The sequence below is a fragment of the Aegilops tauschii genome, chromosome 4 (assembly GCF_002575655.3).
Source record: "Aegilops tauschii subsp. strangulata cultivar AL8/78 chromosome 4, Aet v6.0, whole genome shotgun sequence".
NCBI classification, from domain to species: Eukaryota; Viridiplantae; Streptophyta; class Magnoliopsida; order Poales; family Poaceae; genus Aegilops; species Aegilops tauschii.
In genome coordinates this window covers 60,095,437-60,112,610 of record NC_053038.3, presented here as the reverse complement: position 1 = coordinate 60,112,610, position 17,174 = coordinate 60,095,437, and the positions used below count along the sequence as shown (strand labels likewise).

Sequence of the window (17,174 nt, the reverse complement as noted above, 5' to 3'; positions counted from 1 at the left end):
TTTCTCCCCGCAATGATTGCTTTCCAGGTTGCTGACGAGGTGGATGGAGCTTTGGCCTGCATAAAATCACAGTCCAGGAAATATTTCCCTTTGAGGACTCGAGAGCAAAGGGAATTAGGGTGAGTTATGAGTCGCCAGCCGTGCTTCCCAAGAAGCGCCAGATTAAACTTTTCGAACTCTCTGAACCCCATGCCCCCTTGAACCTTTGGTGTTGACAAATTCTCCCATGACAGACAGTGCAAGGACCGCCTATCAACAGAGCTGCTCCACCAATATTTTGTCATTGAGGATGTGAGTTGTTTGCAAACTTTTTTCGTCAATAAGAAGCAAGACATACTGAAGGTAGGGATGGCTTAAATAACTGACTTCAGCAATACCTCTCGTCCCGCACATGCAAGGAAGCGCTTTGACCAGCCTTGCATACTGGCGCGCCTTCTTTCTCCAATGTGGTCGAAGGAGCCGCTGGTTATACGTCCTACCGCAGTTGGTAGAGCCAAATATCTTTCCGTGAAAGCTTCAGAAAGAATTCCCAGTTCTTGCTTTACTATTTCACGAACAGGGTGTTGTGCATTCGGGCTGAAATAGATTGAGCTTTTGGCTTTGTTCACTGCTTGCCCGAAGCACTGACCATAGATCCGGAGGATCTCATTCAACCTTCGCGCGCTATCAAGATTAGCGCCAAAAAAGATGAGACTGTCGTCCGCGAACAATAGGTGGTTAACCCACGGTGAGCGTATACTCCCACGATCAATATGAGGGCCACCAAAATTGTTCATTAACGAAGTGAAACTGTCTGCGCAAATAAGGAATAGAAAGGGGGACATGGGACACCCTTGGCGCAATCCCTTTGTCGGCTGAAAAAAGGGCAGAAGTGTTCCATTATTCATCTTTCTCTTCACACAAAATTATTACTATAAACAGTATTCGTAGTAGTATGTGTGCTACTTAAATGTAACTACTCCGTAGTTGTTTTCTTTACTTCTTCCTCACTAGGAAAATGCTGAGCTCCGCGGCGCCATCGCCACCCCGGTTGTCGTCGTCCGGGTTGATCATGTAGAAGGCCTCGGAGTCCTTGGACCCGACGACGCGCTCGACGCGGGCGCGCATGTAGGTGAGCTCGCCGTCGGGGCCGTGGGAGCCGTCGGCGGGCGGCGGCGGCAGCACCCCGGCGCCCATGGAGACGCCGCGCAGCAGGCGCAGCACGTGCCGCTCGTCGTCGGACGGGTCCTTGCGGCGGATGGCGTAGCCGGCCTTGCGGCCGTTGCAGTAGACGGCCCACACGTACTCCTCCAGCAGCCGCCGGCGCGCGCTGCGGGTGTCGCTCTCCAGCGCCAGCCTCACGGTGCCCGTGGCCATCTCCCGGTGCAGCGCGGCCGCCAGCATGGGCAGCTCGATGAGGAACGCCGGCGGCGCCCGCGTGTCCTCGTGGATGGCCAGGCTCAGCCGGCCGCGGCGGTGCCCGAAGAGCGTCACCGCCGGCGCGTGGTCCGCGAGGAGGGCCCTGCCGCTGTGCCGCCCGAGCAGCGCGGCCATCTTGCAGCCGGTGCTGGTGGTGAGCATGGGCACCAGCCTGAACATCTTGAAGAGCCCCACGACGGCGCCGCCGGTGCTGCCGCCGTGCTTACTGGTCCGGCGCTCGTCGGTGACCGGCCGGAGCAGCGACCGCAGCGACGCCGGGCCGTCGATGAGCGAAGGCATTTACGAGGCCGAGTGGACGGATGATTCGGCTGGAGTGGCGAGTCGGTGCATTGGATCGAGCCGAGCACAATTAAGGAGAAGGGAGTTGAGGGTGCTACGTCGTTATTTAAGGGGGTGGAAGTAGAGGTTGGGGGGTCGTTTGATTTTGATTATGTGTTTTGGAGTTTGATCGTATCCAGATGCTCAATACATGGCAAAATTATCCTAGCTAGTCCCTTTCAAGAGAAATTTGAAGATGCATGGTCCCGGTCTCTTTGGACCAATCTTTCATCTTGATCCAAGGGATACCTGAGCATTGTATACATGCATGCATGTGTATATATGATCGATCTCCATCTAGAACAAGTCTTAATTAACAGTGTACTACTGTTGCTGAAAGAAGCTTGGAACTGTTTCTAAGTTGAACTTGAGAATTTTCTGTCAGTATTCAGTAATGCTAATATTTGACGAAATTGTACTAATGTTTTTTTCTCGTGAAACAAAATGTAGTTGCACCATATATATACGTCCTGATGTATTCACTGCTCTTACGTTTTGAAGCTGACACGGCACGACAGGGTTTTAGCTCTGGCACCACCGCCGATGCATGGGGGTGCAGCACATGCACATCACGTGGTACGTAAAGTGATCGCCGTGATGTTTAATTAAATTTTGCCGCGCTAGCTCCTCCTTTGTACTTGGAGAAATGTTGAATGTTTCGGTTTACCAAGCTAGATTGGGTTGGCGCGCTTTACAGCTGGGTCATATGCGTGCATGTTGAGTGGAGACCGGCCGGAGGCAAAAAAAAGTGCCCAATCGATGAATGAATGAATGCCCAGAAACGTGCATGCGCAAAATTTTAATTTTCTCCAAAGGTTTGCATTGCAGTTGCAGATGGTGCGCCGAGTTGATCCGTCGGAGGCCTTCAACTCTGTACCACGAACGTAGTAACTGCCGGGCCGGAGCAAGCAGCTCACGCTCACATGCATGCGCACTGCACTGGCGCCCTGTCATGGTTATTGGAGGACTGTCCTAGCAACTTCAGTTATCTCTGCCATCTTGATCCATGGTGCAGTGCAGCTAGAGGCAGAGCTAGACTGGTCTAGAGCTGTCCAGCCTCCTTTTCTGAATTCTCAGCCGCAGAAATGTTTTCAACTGGTAGATTTTTCTGAATTTGCACATTGGATTATTACCTTGGGATTACTTTTCATGTGAATTATCTGATGTTTTATCCTGCAAAAAAAAATCTGATGTTTTACCCTGCAAAAAAAATAAAATACTTATTATCTGATGTTCTTTGACATCTCTGCTTAATAGGGATGATAAACTGCTCATATCAACAAAGTGCACCTTCTTTTCCTTCAACAGAAAGTTGATCCTGGGTGCGCACCAGTTTCCCACTTCAAATGCCTGGGTCTGGGTTCGCACCAGTTTCCCAGTTCAAATGCCAATGTGGCAGTAGAATCAATGAATTTTAGTTGTGTCTTTTGAGTTGGTTCACTAGCACATCCCTCTTTTGTGCTTGCAAGAACCATCATTCATTACTTCGTCCTATGAAATTACTGGTTCTACAAAAAAAAAAATTGCTAGGAGTTGCTTTCATGATGTTGATCTCACATTCTAACTTGGTTACTGTATGCAGATTAGATGGCTCAGAGTGCTTGGCTCTTCACGCGGCATACCTGGTTCTGGTTCTAGTAATGGCCAAGGGAAAGAAAGAAAAATGAGGTTCTGGTTCTAGTCACAATTTCTTGTACATACTCGGTGCTTAGTTGCTGAGATAAGTTGGAAATCATGCTTCGTGCTCTCTTCGCGGTTTTCACATTGTGATTCTTGCAATGCAATTGCATCTAAGGAATGAGGATCATCTATGAGCCTGCTGTGGAGATTTTCTCGACAACTGAAGGGAAGAGTGCTGTAACAAGAGGAAGGGAGAAAGAAATATCACCAAGGAAAGAATGTATGGCAACTGGGATCTGATTTAATGATAAGGCAGCTAGGGAATGATTTCAGATCAAATTTCCTTGGCATGTTATTCAGAAGAAGTACCTGAAATCTATTCCAAGTGGTATTTGAGAAGCTAATGTATGTACAGCCGTTTGTACTTTGATACTTGAAACAATATTCTACTGATACTTATGTTGCATCAAAACCTGATTCTGTAGTTCTTTGGAAGGCATCCTGGTTATAGGAAGATTGTAGATTAACATAAATAAAATATAGAAAGACAATACACAGCTATTATACTGATGTGACAGCCGTCCTCTTTCTATCTGCTTATGTTGCTGTCAGGTGCAGTGAAGCACGCACGTCTATCCGATGGACCACTCACACTGCATATAACAAGGGATAAAGATCAACTTTGCATTACAGTGCAGTGGTGATGAACCATAGGGAAACATCACAAACTTTCGTCAGTGTAGGATTACGGATGACCTGCTGAAACAGCAGTCACGAACAGCAGCGCGTCGATCGCAACAGTGTTTAAACCACGCAAACCCGGACATGACAGCCAAAGAACCATTTCTTGCAGCGACTCACCCGTGGTAACGGCTGTCATTCTCTACCCTGCTGTTTTCACTGACAAAAGAGGAGTTCCTTGGAACAATCCCCTCTTATGTTTCGCCTCAACAAGGGAAGGCACGACCTCACATCACATATGAACAAACAAGCTCCACCTGCTACAGATTCCTTTAGGGCCACAGCCAGGAACCGGAAGAAGGTCGGCGCACGACAACCATTTGCGTCCTTTAGTTAACATTACATCGACAAGATCAACTCCAGGCAGAGCAACTTTGCTACAGCAGACAGAGTACTAGAGATATGTTCGGTGTTTCTACCAAGATACTACACTGTTATTAGGTGCACATACTATGCTCAGAAGATGTAGTCGGGTACTTCCAGAGGGAACGGAGCCACCGTGACGTCGAATGGTTTTCCTTCTGGCTGGGTCAACCTTAAGCAAAGGATAAAACAGTCAGATCACGCATCAACAGAATGAAAAAAAAACACAAGGTGTTTCGGTTGGTTGGCACACAAACACTTGCCAATCCTTAACAAACGCAAGTTTTTTGGCTACAAATGCCTGATAAAATGACTTCATTTTCTCGATTGAAACTTCTCTTGTGAATTAGGTCATACCTCCCAGGCACAAATGTAAAAGAGCCCTCCACAGATCCACTACTGCCATTCAGCGGCGTGCAGCTCTCATAGACAAACTCGTCCTGCCCTGGTAAAAGTAAAGGGTGCTGCAAAACACAAAGCCAAATAAATACCCAGATTAACTTTTCTCCATGAGAATTTAAGATGCGGAAATTACTTTTCCTTTTTTATTCCAGCATACCTCCCCAATAACACCTTCCCCATGCATATCCGAAACAACCGTGTCTTTACATCGGATGATCCAGTGGCGTGAGTGAAGCTGGCAGGAAGAAAAGTAAACCCCACCTAGCATGCATGCCTCAGGAACTGACAGGCGGATGGAATAGCTGTACAGATGTGTGCCCAAATGCCCCCGACGAGGATGTTCTGGCACAAAGACAGCAGATGCACGTACCTATAACCATCAGAAATGTCAGCCCAATGCTCCAATGAGACCATATAGAATGTCTACTGCATGTCATGAAAAATCGCTCACGGAAGCAATCAAGTGGGATGAAATGTTGCAAGTGATGAATAAGAACAGTCAACCAAGTGTTGGAAACAAGATATGCCATTTAGACTTCAAGCTTAATAAAATGATAATGCCATATTTAGGAAGTCACGATTTATCACCTTTACACCATTTGTCACTGCTGACGAACACAATGGGGATGCTTCTGGATATAAGCAGATATACCTCGACGTACTAAGCGGGCGGATCTTGATCATGCCATTCTGTAAGCGCCTAAGGTGCTCTTCCAACCACAAAAGTAATCCATCTTGGGGCATATCACTATTCGTTGGCTTTATCAATGATTCTGGCACGCATGGCATCATTTCTCCAGCTGATAAGTTGGCAGTGCCAACGTAAAGATCACCACTTGAACAATTGAGAAGAAACGTTTTAGGATGATACCATGAACTTGCCACTAATGCAAGGTTGGGCCCAATGGGAAGACCTTGCTCCTCCAAGTGGAGATTAAATTCTTTTGTCTCTTCGACCATTTGCTCAAGAGATGACAAGTGCACATTCACATTGTAATTATAAAACACATAGCCTCCTATTATGCCAAGAGGAGCCATGCGTATATCCTCGTTTTTACTGAAAGGCAGTTGACCATTGCAAAAGCGGTACAATAGCTTTGTGGGCATAGGAAGCTTGAAACCAAGATCATCTTCTGCTGATCTTATCTGAGCTTCAGAAGCACCTTTACTCAAAGTTCTGAGTGCTTCAGGAAAGTTTTCAGAAATCCATCCTTTTAATGAGCTCCAAAAAAGTTTCACTCTCTTTACCAGGGGTAATGGATACATACCAAAAGACTCTGACCAAACTTTATATGCATCCTGAAAAATTGATTACAGTTTGTTATCATGGATAAAACCAATTAATTTGAAGCGAAGTAGATATGCAGTCAATCGCCAAAATCAGATGAAGTGACATCGTAAATAATAATTCCACCGAAAAGAATATTTACAAACAACGAACGAATTTGGACGTCTATAAGTGAACAACAGCGAGCACAATCAATAACAGAACCGTTCTCTAGGAAAAAAATGATTAACAGAATAAGGAGTGTTGTACTACATATAATTCATGTTCCCCTAACTCTTAGTTTTTGCAGTTAGTAGGAAGTAGACCAAATAGGGTGCAATTTGTCAACATTAGAGAATAGCTCAAAAGGTCATAATTGTATTTCACAGCCAAAGGGCAGATATACAGCAAATGACTAGCGACACACTCCAGACCCTGGACTGTGATAGATCGACAGCAAACCTTTTGAAAAGTTTCTTTCGAAAACCAAATTATCGATGCTAATAAAGTAATAATGACTGGGTTCATGGTGATGATACTAACTGTGCTATAGCTCCAGCAACATAAATTAGTTTTGAAGATTTTACAACAAGGAAAAGCCAAAAGGATGTCACAGTTCCGCTAAAACATAGATTAGTAGTTGGTGCTTTAAAACTTGTTTTTTAAAATATGCAATTCTAAAATATTATACTACCAGTATGAATAATAAAATAGTGTTCAAGTTTTCATAGTTGATTTTCTTTTACACGAGGCCTAATCTCAGATATCCCAACGGGACTCTCGTTTCTCACATACGGCCCTGAAGGCCAGCAGCAAGTGGATGCAATTTGAAGTAACGTCATAACAACCAAAGACGACATGTAAAAGTTGAAAGTTTAGGTTTCAGACAATTCACTATTGGGATCATTCGATGGCATCGTATTCCTTGGTGGAGCAACCTATTAAATAGGCACTACTTATCATAGAAACAAATACCAGCATTTTTCTTCAGTGGCACGTAAAACTTTACATGCTTACATGCAGAGGAAATGTTCTACCTGAGAAATGCAGTCCATGAGCAGAACTGTACAAGTCTCTGATAGTAATACCACAAATTAAACATCAATAATCAATCTCCATCCCATTTGGGACAAGTTAAACCGAAAAATAATGACAGCAAGCTAACGCGACAAAAGACACACTGAAAAGAAAACAAAAAATCATGGCGGGGAGTCATTACAGGTCAAACTCTTTTGACAGACATTAGGACTATGAAATGTTAACTTCATCCACACAAGGACAAGGATATTAGAAGTATATATATATATATATATATATATATATATATATATATATATATATATATATATATATATATATATAAGTGAGAAGTACTACCAATTTTAGAAAATTTCCCTTACCTTTGTACTAGTTAGTCAGGGTCCTATCTATGTAAACAGTGAGATGATAAAAACTAGTTCTACAGAGACACCTCACTCTACTTTTGACACACCTAACCTTAATTATCTACAAAATCACAGGTAATTGCTTGGTACTATGTGTTTCTGATTTATCATCTGTTTGGTGATGGTCATAACTAATGGGCTAAGATCAGGAAATTCAAGAATGAGACATTGATCAGAATACAGACACCAAGAAGGACTGAGCAGGGGTAAAGGCCCCCACTTCTAATCCTAATTTGCAACTCCGTAAGTTATTTTACGTTTGCAATGAAAACACGGTAGTTCTTTGAATTCACAGTAGGACCGCCCTCACCCAAACCTTCTGCTAGGTCCGCCATTGCCAAGCTGACAACCCGCACCAAAGAATTCACAACAGTAACAGTACAAGTAAGAAAAGCATCCAAAGTTCCACACGCCACGAACTCCATCACGAAGAGGCAGATCGTATATCGACTGCTTCTTAATTCTTGTGTTTGGGCAAGGGTTAGTTACGGGAAAGGAAGGAGGAGATCAAGGCGGCACCAGACCTTGAAGGAGGGGAGCGGGCGGTCCTCGGGGTCGAGGGGCGCGTCGAGGCCGAGGTCTCGGGCGCAGAAGCTGCGCCAGACGGCGTCCTCGGCCACGGCGGCGCGCAGGTGCGTGCTGGCGCAGGCGAGCGCGGCCGCGGGGCGCGCGCCGGCCTTGGCGATGATGATGTCGAGGGCGAGCCCCTCCATGCTCTCCAAGCCCGCCGGCGCCGCGGGTCCCGTCGGCGGCGAAGCCATCAGCGTGGCGCGGTGGGATTTTGGCGGTGTCAGACTAGGGGGGCGGTGGAGAGGGAGGGAGGGAGGGAGACACGGAGATGCTGACTGCTGAACGAGGAGAGAAATAAAGTGGTGAAAGCAGCAGGTTGTTATTGGGGCAATGGGTTTAGAATATCTCTAAAAAAATGGGTTTTGAATGTATGGAATTTCGGCCAAATGATATTTAATGTAAAAAACGCTCTTATATTATGGGACGGAAGCAAAGGTGAAAGCAAATGGAGGAGGGAGGAAGAGCGTGCGACAGCAGTTCTAAATCGAGAGGGGAAGCCGAAGAGTCGGTGGACGGTTGTCAGTTTGCCACGGTACACGAAGAGGCGCCCCGGCCTACACGTCCTTTCGGAAATTGTATAAAAGGACTCGCCGTCGTCTCACTGACATGTTGGAACGGGACCACATGTCAACGAAACATGATGTGTAATTTCTCGTGCAAAATGCGATCTGGCCGCGTTGGCCCGAGGTGCCGCATTAGTTATCGACCTTTATTTTTTTTAACATACAATCTGAGTGGATAGCTTCTGTGGTCATCACACGTGAGCGGATATATAGGTGGGCTAGGTGGGCAGGCGGCAACAATCTAAGTGCTAAAAGAGTTGATCCAATGCTTGGTTTTGTTTGGATTTTCCAACTATGACCATTGGATAGAGTGAATCAATGGTTGTTCAAAGTTATTCTCATACTATAGAATAGTATAGGAACGTGGAGAGATTTGGTTGTCGCTGAATAATATAAAATGTTATGAGTGCAGACGCTCCACCCCGAGGTTTGTTGCTCCTTCTCGGTCGTCGGAAATCTATATTCTTCCACTCTTTCGTTTAAGATATGAGCTTTGTTCATCCTTTTGCCGACACGCGGGACATCTATATGCCTCCATTTTAAAAATCATACTATATGCCTCCATGACACGCAGGACATCTAGCATCAAGGTGGCGTGTCATGCAAGAATGGAGATATGCAGTGCGTAAGTGAGTCATGCACTTCGATGGCACCTAGTACTACGCAATATTTTTTCTCCTCAATGGCACGTGAATAGTGCACGTACTCAATGAGAGAGCACGGGATGGTAGCCATGGACATGGTCGGCCCTTTTTGAAGAGAGTACTAATAAATACGTAACTTTGATGTGTCCCATCAACTCGCAGAACGACGAAAAGCTTGCTTACTACGCCTTCTCCCTCGCCAACGCGTGTGCGGTGGCTCGCAGCACGAGGAGAAACTTTTGCTTACAAGCGCTGGACGTGCAGCAGTTCATTTGGTGTCAGATTGCCAGAAGTACTACTGTAGTATCATCATTATTGTTCGACTTCCGGAAGAGGAGAAGAGCCAAGCGCAAGGTCACCTACTAATCTAGTACAGTACTACTATAGCCAAAGCTGGTCCACCTTTTTAGAGCATGGTTAATTAATATAGGCGGCTCTTGCAGCGGCACATCATTTAGAGCAAGTACTCTCTTCGTAGGATCAAAGGAAGTGAAACAAAAGTTGGAGTGGATGCTAGATTGCCAATTAAAACATGATTACATAGGGGGGGAAATCCTATAGCATTCTATCCTATGAATCAAACGACCAATGTAGGAAAATTATGAGGGGGGTCTCTCCAACAATGTTCCTCGGCTCGCACGTAGCATCACGGTGGTCGAACTTGGAGTCATTCATCTGGTACACGTGGCATCTCAGATCTGGACACAAGGTGACGCGACCTCTCACTTCCTCCGCCATTTGAAGCGGCGCGCCGGTGGAGGACTAGCATACTCCAATATTAGGTTGGCTCTATGTGATGTGGCAACTTCATATACTAACTGGATGCTGGCTATACTACGGTACTCACACTCCAAGAAGTGACTCGAAAACCATTCATAAATTGAGTCTATGACACGCATTTGCAAATGTACCGTTCATTACATACAACGACAACGATGATACATGTTGGATTATAGATTATTTCCAACAAAACATTCTAGTAAATACTAAAGTTTTCATCACACAACAAATAACAAGCAATGAAATGAACTTCAACTCAACCAATCCTTGGCGTTGGGAATGCTTGCTTTGAACCATAGGTGCTCTGGGAAGGGCCAGCTATTGTCAATATCGAGAGCAACGCAGGACTGATCATCCAGGCTGAAGCGGCATATATCAGGAGCAGGGTAGGAAACCACCGCAATGTCCGAGGTATAGATTTGCTTCTCATAAATGATAGTAACATTGTGTCAATAGCAACTGGATCGCCTTTAACCATCAGTGGATAGTTTGGTCCAAGGTAGGCCTGGGCATTCGGTATAAACCGAAATATCGGTTTCTATTGTTCTATGTTTTAGTAAATTCGATTTCCAAAGTTGAAAACCGAAAATGCATCTTAAAATAGCTAACCGAAAGTTTGGTTAACCGAGTTTTCGGTTTGGTATCCGGTTTATACTGTATTAACTGAATATGCCAAAAGAATTTGAGCTGCGTGCCTGGCACCCATCCTCGTGCGCTCTTATATAGCCAATCTATCCAACTGCTTGCGTGTAGCCGGTCGAGGTGGTACTAAACAACAACGGGCAGCGCCTCGTGGTTTCTGTAGGTACGCACGTACAAGCACATTACGGCCATACAGCCTCATCACACTAGAAAAAGAAGCCCACAACGGCTTCTCTGCTTGGGCCTTGCATGCAATTTTTTTTGCAATAAAATATCACCCCCGATGGACTGACTGCATGCACTCCTTGTCTCGATAAGTAAAAGTTGCATGTGCTTCTGTTGCATGCAGTCACGCATTGATCTAGCGCGTGATATTTTATTCTGGCGGCGCGGGAGAGCAAGCTGATTTGACTATTTGTTCAACACCTTCATGTATGCTCGGTTTTTTATTCGGTTAACCTGGGTACTACCGAACCGAGAAAAATTAGTTCGGTTAGCATGTGTGAAAACCGAATTTTTCTGTACTAGCTCAAAAAACCGAAATTTCGGTTTATTTGGTTTCGGCATCGGTTCGGTCTTCGGTTAATCGGTTTTTATGCCCACCCCTAGTCTAAGGAAGAGCGAGTTCTCTCCAAGACTATCAATACTGTACCAGGGAGAAGGTGTTGGCGCTAGCACACTAGTATCCATCTCGAATACCCTGCAACGAGTGTTGGAATAGGTCCGGAGAGGGCGACCATGGGAGACAACACGTGCTCCCTCAGTAGTAACAATCTCAGTGCACTGTATATAGACAAGAAGAGGTGATCCATCGAAATTAGTTGCCAGCCGCCACTGAGTATATAAGTCCTGCTCGTCCTCATGATCGTGATCATCACCATCGTCATCTCCCCCTTGGTTATAATTTTTTTTCAAGTATAGGTGGTGGAATGTTCACAGGACCTTGGAAACACAAGAAGAAGGTTAATTAGTAAAGGGAAACTTGCTAACCCGCATGCATGTGGATGAAATAATTATAATTACGGTGGAAGACAAACGTACTGAAACTACGAGGATCCCATGCAAAAACAGTGCCACGAGTTGTGGAAGCAAACACAAGATCCTCGTATTCAATTGAATCATAGTACTCATCATCCGTGTACAGAAACTGATTTTTGAGCAATATCCATGGACGAACCGTGGAATCAGTAACGACGGCAACAAGCTTGTCGAAGATAGCAACAACTTCATGTTCTTGTAATTCCAAGAGCGGTTGGGAACTCGACAAATTGCTATCTTCCGTAGACGACAGCCACCATGATCGTATTTGAACGTACGTAGATCATTTGTGTGCTCAACCTCAGGGCACTCTGAGATTTTTGAAAGTGGAATCCGCTGAAGAGTGTACACATTCACAAGTTCCCACTCGCAATTGTACCCAATATAAACAACCCAATCTCCATTTGCGCCAGCCCAGGCCTTACCCTTAAGCGATGGCATCTTGACATCACACGTATCATTATCAAGCGGCATCAACTTGCATAAGGTGAGGCCTCCGTCGTCCGCGCCCATGCGAACAGTCTTATAGCGAAGAAGATAAGGGAGATCAAACCGCTCCTGGACCCTTGGGTTCCTTGTAATGATGTTATTAGTTGAGTCGAGAATGGTTTGAACGAACCTGCCATGCTAGCCGAGGTGATGACGTCGCACCGATCAATGAGTTCCCCCACCATGTCATCTTTCAAATCGGGGCAAGAATACCGGGGTCGTTTCCGGCTTGTTCCCTCCATGGAGAAGACGATCGAACAATGGCAGAAGGAAGGGTGAAGACAAATGGAGGAGGGAGGAAGAGCGTGCGACAGCAGTTCCAAATCGAGAGGGAAAGGCGAAGAGTCGGTGGACGGTTGCCAGTTTGCCACGTTACACGAAGAGGCGCCCCAGCCTACACGTCCTTTCGAAAATTGTACAAAAGGACTCGTCGTCGTCTCACTGACATGTTGGAACGGGACCACATGTCAACGAAACATGGTGTGTAATTTCTCGTGCAAAATACGATCTGGCCGCGTTGGCCCGAAGTGCCGCATTATTTCTCGACTTTATTTTTTTAATGGCATGCCGTTCAGTTTTGAGGCACGACTAACTCGTACTATTTGCCTCACTAGTACTAGTAGTATAAACTACTCTACCACTACTCCACCTCTAGTACTAGTAGTATAAAAAAGATATATAGGCTGGATCTTCAGAGCTTTCTTGCTAAGGGCTGCCCACTTGCTTCTCATACTATCACCCTCTCTCCAGATCTAAAAAAGATGGCCTCTCTCTCCCTCCTCACCGGTGGTCATAGATCCGCCGGGGAAGAAAAGGACGTGCAGTGTTGACGCACTCGTCGTCGGCGAGCGAGGTCACGTACTGACGACAAGGCCGTCCTCTCAGACCTAGCGCCCGCGCGGGATGGCCTCCGTCCCCAAGCTTGCTGCCGTAGTGCGTGCGGAGGACGACGACCACGAGCGAAGCCACTTCCCGCCGACCCTCAGGTATGCTACCTCTTTTCGAACCATACCCTTGTTCTATTGCCCCATCTGCCACGTCGCTGCATGTGGATCTTTTTCCACTCCACCATCTTCCCAATTTGTTATCCTGTGCTCTGCTGGTCACGCAGACGAAAACCGTAATTTGCACTATTAAAGGAAACCCTACTTCATGCAGACTAATCCATGTCTGGGTTGAATAAGGAAAGGAAGGGAGACTGTACTGTTCAAGAGAGTGGCATCGAACCCGCATCTAGGTTGAAAAGGGGAAAATCAGTAGCTAAGGAACGAGTCTCATGTCTCTTGGTTGAAGAAGGGTAGAAAGGCATGACACAATAGAGAATGACCAGGTCGACCGGTTTGTTGTCCTCACATAGGAAAAAGGTGGCTAAAGAGAACAAAAATGGGACATAATCCACATATGCTGCCTGGATATTTGTTGCTCTCGGCAACCATACCTCCCTCACCACTCTATGCGTCCGTGGAGGTACATCGTACTGGTGCGCTCACTGTTCGAATGGGCCTCCCATGCTCTTATTGTCACTTTTTTGCTGTTAGTATAATGCCAGCAGTCAAGTCAAGCAATGCTATTGCTAAAGTGATGCCACATTTAACTAATGCCGCACTCAGTCTAATGCCGCCGATAAATTTAAGCAATGCCATTTAATGTCACTAGATTATTTCAGGGTTAGCTGTTGATTGTGGATGTATTAAAGATTTTTCAGCTAAGGCATTCTAATGTTGTTGCACAGCCAGTATACCAACGATGAAATTGTTACTACCTTCAGATTTTTGCACTGTTAATGCTTATAGATTACATACCTCACTTTCATGAGATAAGTTAATTTTTTTGTACAGTGTCACCAAAATGCCAAGGCGCTGATGTCATTTTATTTTGGTTAAACTGCACAAAAAATTATGAAGACCAGAGGAAAGGTCAAGAGTGGGCACCTCCTCCTCCGGCTGTTCTCTTGATTCGTTCAATCAAGTTTTTATGTTTGATCGATTATCAAGATTGGGATAGCAATTTTTAAGGTCCCCCGAGTTCGAAATGATATTTACCTTGGAGGTACATGGTTTGCAATTTTTTTATACTATCATTAATTAATAATGCTAGTTACCTTCAGACTTTTGTATTTGGTTTAATGCTCATGCACAGCTAGTATACCAATGCTGAAACTTGTTACCTTTACATTTTGTATTGTTAATTCTTATAAAAATCTTCCAGTGCTAGAGTTTATTGAAATCTGTTCGGTAAAACCATTGTACTGTACCCTGTAATAAAATAACTACTCTACTATTGCACTAGCCACTGGATTAGTGTATATTTGTAGTATTCGAATGGTGTTGCATTAGCGTATGGACATAAATAAAGTGTGGCAAGCTTTCCCAGATATGTGCTCAAGAAAACTACTACCTATTTTTCTAAATACTAGACGTTTGGGTACTTTAAATTGAACCGCGAAAACGTCTTATATTAAGGAACAGAGGGTGTAGAGTTCACTCAAATTATCCCGGTAAAGCTAGTCACATCTTTGTTAAAATTAATGTTCATTATGTTATCGGAGAAGGTCTGTATGTTTGTCTCTAATGCCTGTCGACTACATACCTGACATCCTGATGTAATGTTAAGTCATTTCCTTTTGTACAGTGTCACTGAATTGTCAAGGCGGTGATGGCATTTTATTTTAGTTGAATTGCACAAAATATGCTTAAAAGAAGAGGAAAGGTCAGGAATCGATCATTCTTTCAGAAAGAACTATATATGCCTTTCTGACATCGGCCGTTGTTGCCTTATTTATTCCTTCAAATAGGTGGTTAGAAACAATCTTGCTACCTTTTCCCATTAAGAAATTGGAATGCTTATATTTCTGAGTCTATGCTTCAACTAGTGCCACTTTTATAGTAATCACACTTCCAATATCTATGCAAACAGGGATGCTCGATTTTAGTGGAACTGCACAAAAAGTCCAACTGGTTCAACATTAGGAGCATGTTTTCTTCCAAACCTTTATATCCAATTGGTGGCACTATGAGTTGTTCATTACGAAGGTACATGGTTTGCTACTATCTTGCTACTCTTTTTGTACTGTCATTAGATAGTAACTAGTGGTTTGCATGTGAATTTATTGGCAGGGTGGACCTACATTGGAGGTGCAGGACAGGATTCAATGATTGGATGCTCAATTTCGGTTGTATCGATTTCACCTCTTCCATCACTGTGAATATGGATATCCTTGGTCTAATGAAGAATAGGCGCTAAATTTCTGCTCTGAACCAGCAAATCAATTCAGTATGAAAATGTCCAGGGCAAAACATAACTGTATCAAATTGTCTAGTGCAAAACATGACAGATGCTAAGCGGAAGAGACATGTTTAAACCGAAAATACAAGGTGGGGTATATGTTTACTAGCTGCTTGATATTTGTGCAGACAGAGATGTCTGCCCGTTGCTATTTGGCAAACACACAAAGTGACCGTAATTTTGGTTGAACTGCACAAGAGAATAGTATAGTCACTGCATGCAGTGCCATTTGAAAATAGCACAGAAAGATTGGATAGTCACTTCATGGACTGCAGAAAAGTAGTACTGTACTATTTATTGGCCAACACTAGATGCTTCATTGCTTTGGTCTGATTATACAATGGGCATCATTTTTCCTAAGTTAAAGTTTGTATTCCGAAAATAGTCTCGCCGTGTGATCGAGAGAATACCGAATCATATTGCAGTGGATGTTCCTCCATCATGTGTGGTTCATTCTCATGGTTCCAGCTATTGGTGAAACCACTTACGTTTGCAAGAGGAATTGTAGACTTCACAAACAAATTTGTCTTTCAGTCTGTACTGAATGTTGGCCAAGAGAAGCATCCATGTTAGTAGGAAGAACAGATGTTTTTTCTAGATCTTTGCTTTTGGAGCTACATATTTGTATATGATCTGTGAATCATTGAGATGCATTAACATGTTGATCTTATGTATGGGAATCTTACTAGTTGGTTTTAGTTGCGACGCAAGATCCGAAGTGGCTGATCTTTGCTTTTGGAGCTACATATTTGTATATGATCTGTGAATCATTGAGATGCATTAACAGTTCCTTATTTCTGTTCGCTCAGTGTTTACAAGTTACTGATCGATCACTAGCTAGCCTACTAATGTGCTCCTAGTAGTTTTAGTTGCGACGCAAGATCCGAAGTGGCAGTTTTTTGAATAAAAATGCCTACCTCTAAAGAAACTGACAAGCTGCTCTGAATAAAATGCCATGCGAATCTGAAGAAACTGCCAGCGAAAACGTTCGCAAATGCCTTATCTCCCAGCTAAAATTCATCAACTAATGCCCTCGGCTGCGACTCGTTGCATGCTGCTCCGCGTACTGGCTGCGAGGGATTCTGAATGCCTGCATGCAGCCGGCTGTAATTAAGGCAGCTAACTGATGCGAAAAAAGATGCGCTTCAATTGTTGCGGGCCTTTTAAATCCGTGGAATCATTATTGACAAGGAGGGAGATGATTCGAGTGCACTCGTTTGACCGTCATGCCGGCGTGCGACCCAGCACGGACGGGATGGGACGACACAGTCATAATTTCAGTTTCTCTAGTTTTCCACGGCAAGCTGGCGCGCTAAGCCATGCCTGCTTATGCATTGAATTCCGATGACCTTCACGCTACCTTCCGCCTATAAGTACTGTTTCCCGGCCTTCTCCGGTGGCACCTGATACATCTCCAATGTATCTATAATTTTTGATTGTTCCATGCTATTATATTATCTATTTTGGATGTTTATGGGCTTTACTAAACACTTATATATTATTTTTGGGACTAACCTACTAACCGGAGGCCCAACCCAAATTGCTGTTTTCTTGCCTATTTCAGTGTTTCGAAGAAAAGGAATATCAA

At 44.5% G+C, this 17,174-nt stretch overlaps 2 protein-coding genes and 1 long non-coding RNA gene across 3 annotated transcripts; all 3 read right to left on the bottom strand.

Moving 5' to 3' along the window:
* Positions 1-812: 812 nt before the first annotated feature.
* On the bottom strand, positions 813-1,780 carry LOC109768919 (protein MIZU-KUSSEI 1). The gene has a single exon (XM_020327652.4). It carries the CDS (start codon positions 1,696-1,698, stop codon positions 976-978), a length of 723 nt encoding a protein of 240 aa, XP_020183241.1. The 5' UTR covers positions 1,699-1,780; the 3' UTR covers positions 813-975.
* Positions 1,781-3,862: 2,082 nt separating this feature from the next.
* On the bottom strand, positions 3,863-4,247 carry LOC141021194 (uncharacterized). The gene is made up of 2 exons (XR_012181349.1): positions 4,114-4,247; positions 3,863-4,010 (listed from the first exon to the last, which is right to left on the bottom strand). It is a non-coding gene; the product is annotated as an uncharacterized lncRNA (long non-coding RNA).
* A 90-nt stretch (positions 4,248-4,337) lies between these two features.
* LOC109768918 (F-box protein SKIP16) lies at positions 4,338-8,450 on the bottom strand. The gene is made up of 5 exons (XM_040387842.3): positions 8,100-8,450; positions 5,452-6,162; positions 5,021-5,233; positions 4,819-4,925; positions 4,338-4,633 (listed from the first exon to the last, which is right to left on the bottom strand). The coding sequence occupies exons 1-5, from the start codon at positions 8,334-8,336 to the stop codon at positions 4,555-4,557; spliced, it is 1,347 nt and encodes a 448-aa protein (XP_040243776.2). The 5' UTR covers positions 8,337-8,450; the 3' UTR covers positions 4,338-4,554.
* Between the last annotated feature and the right edge of the window lie 8,724 nt (positions 8,451-17,174).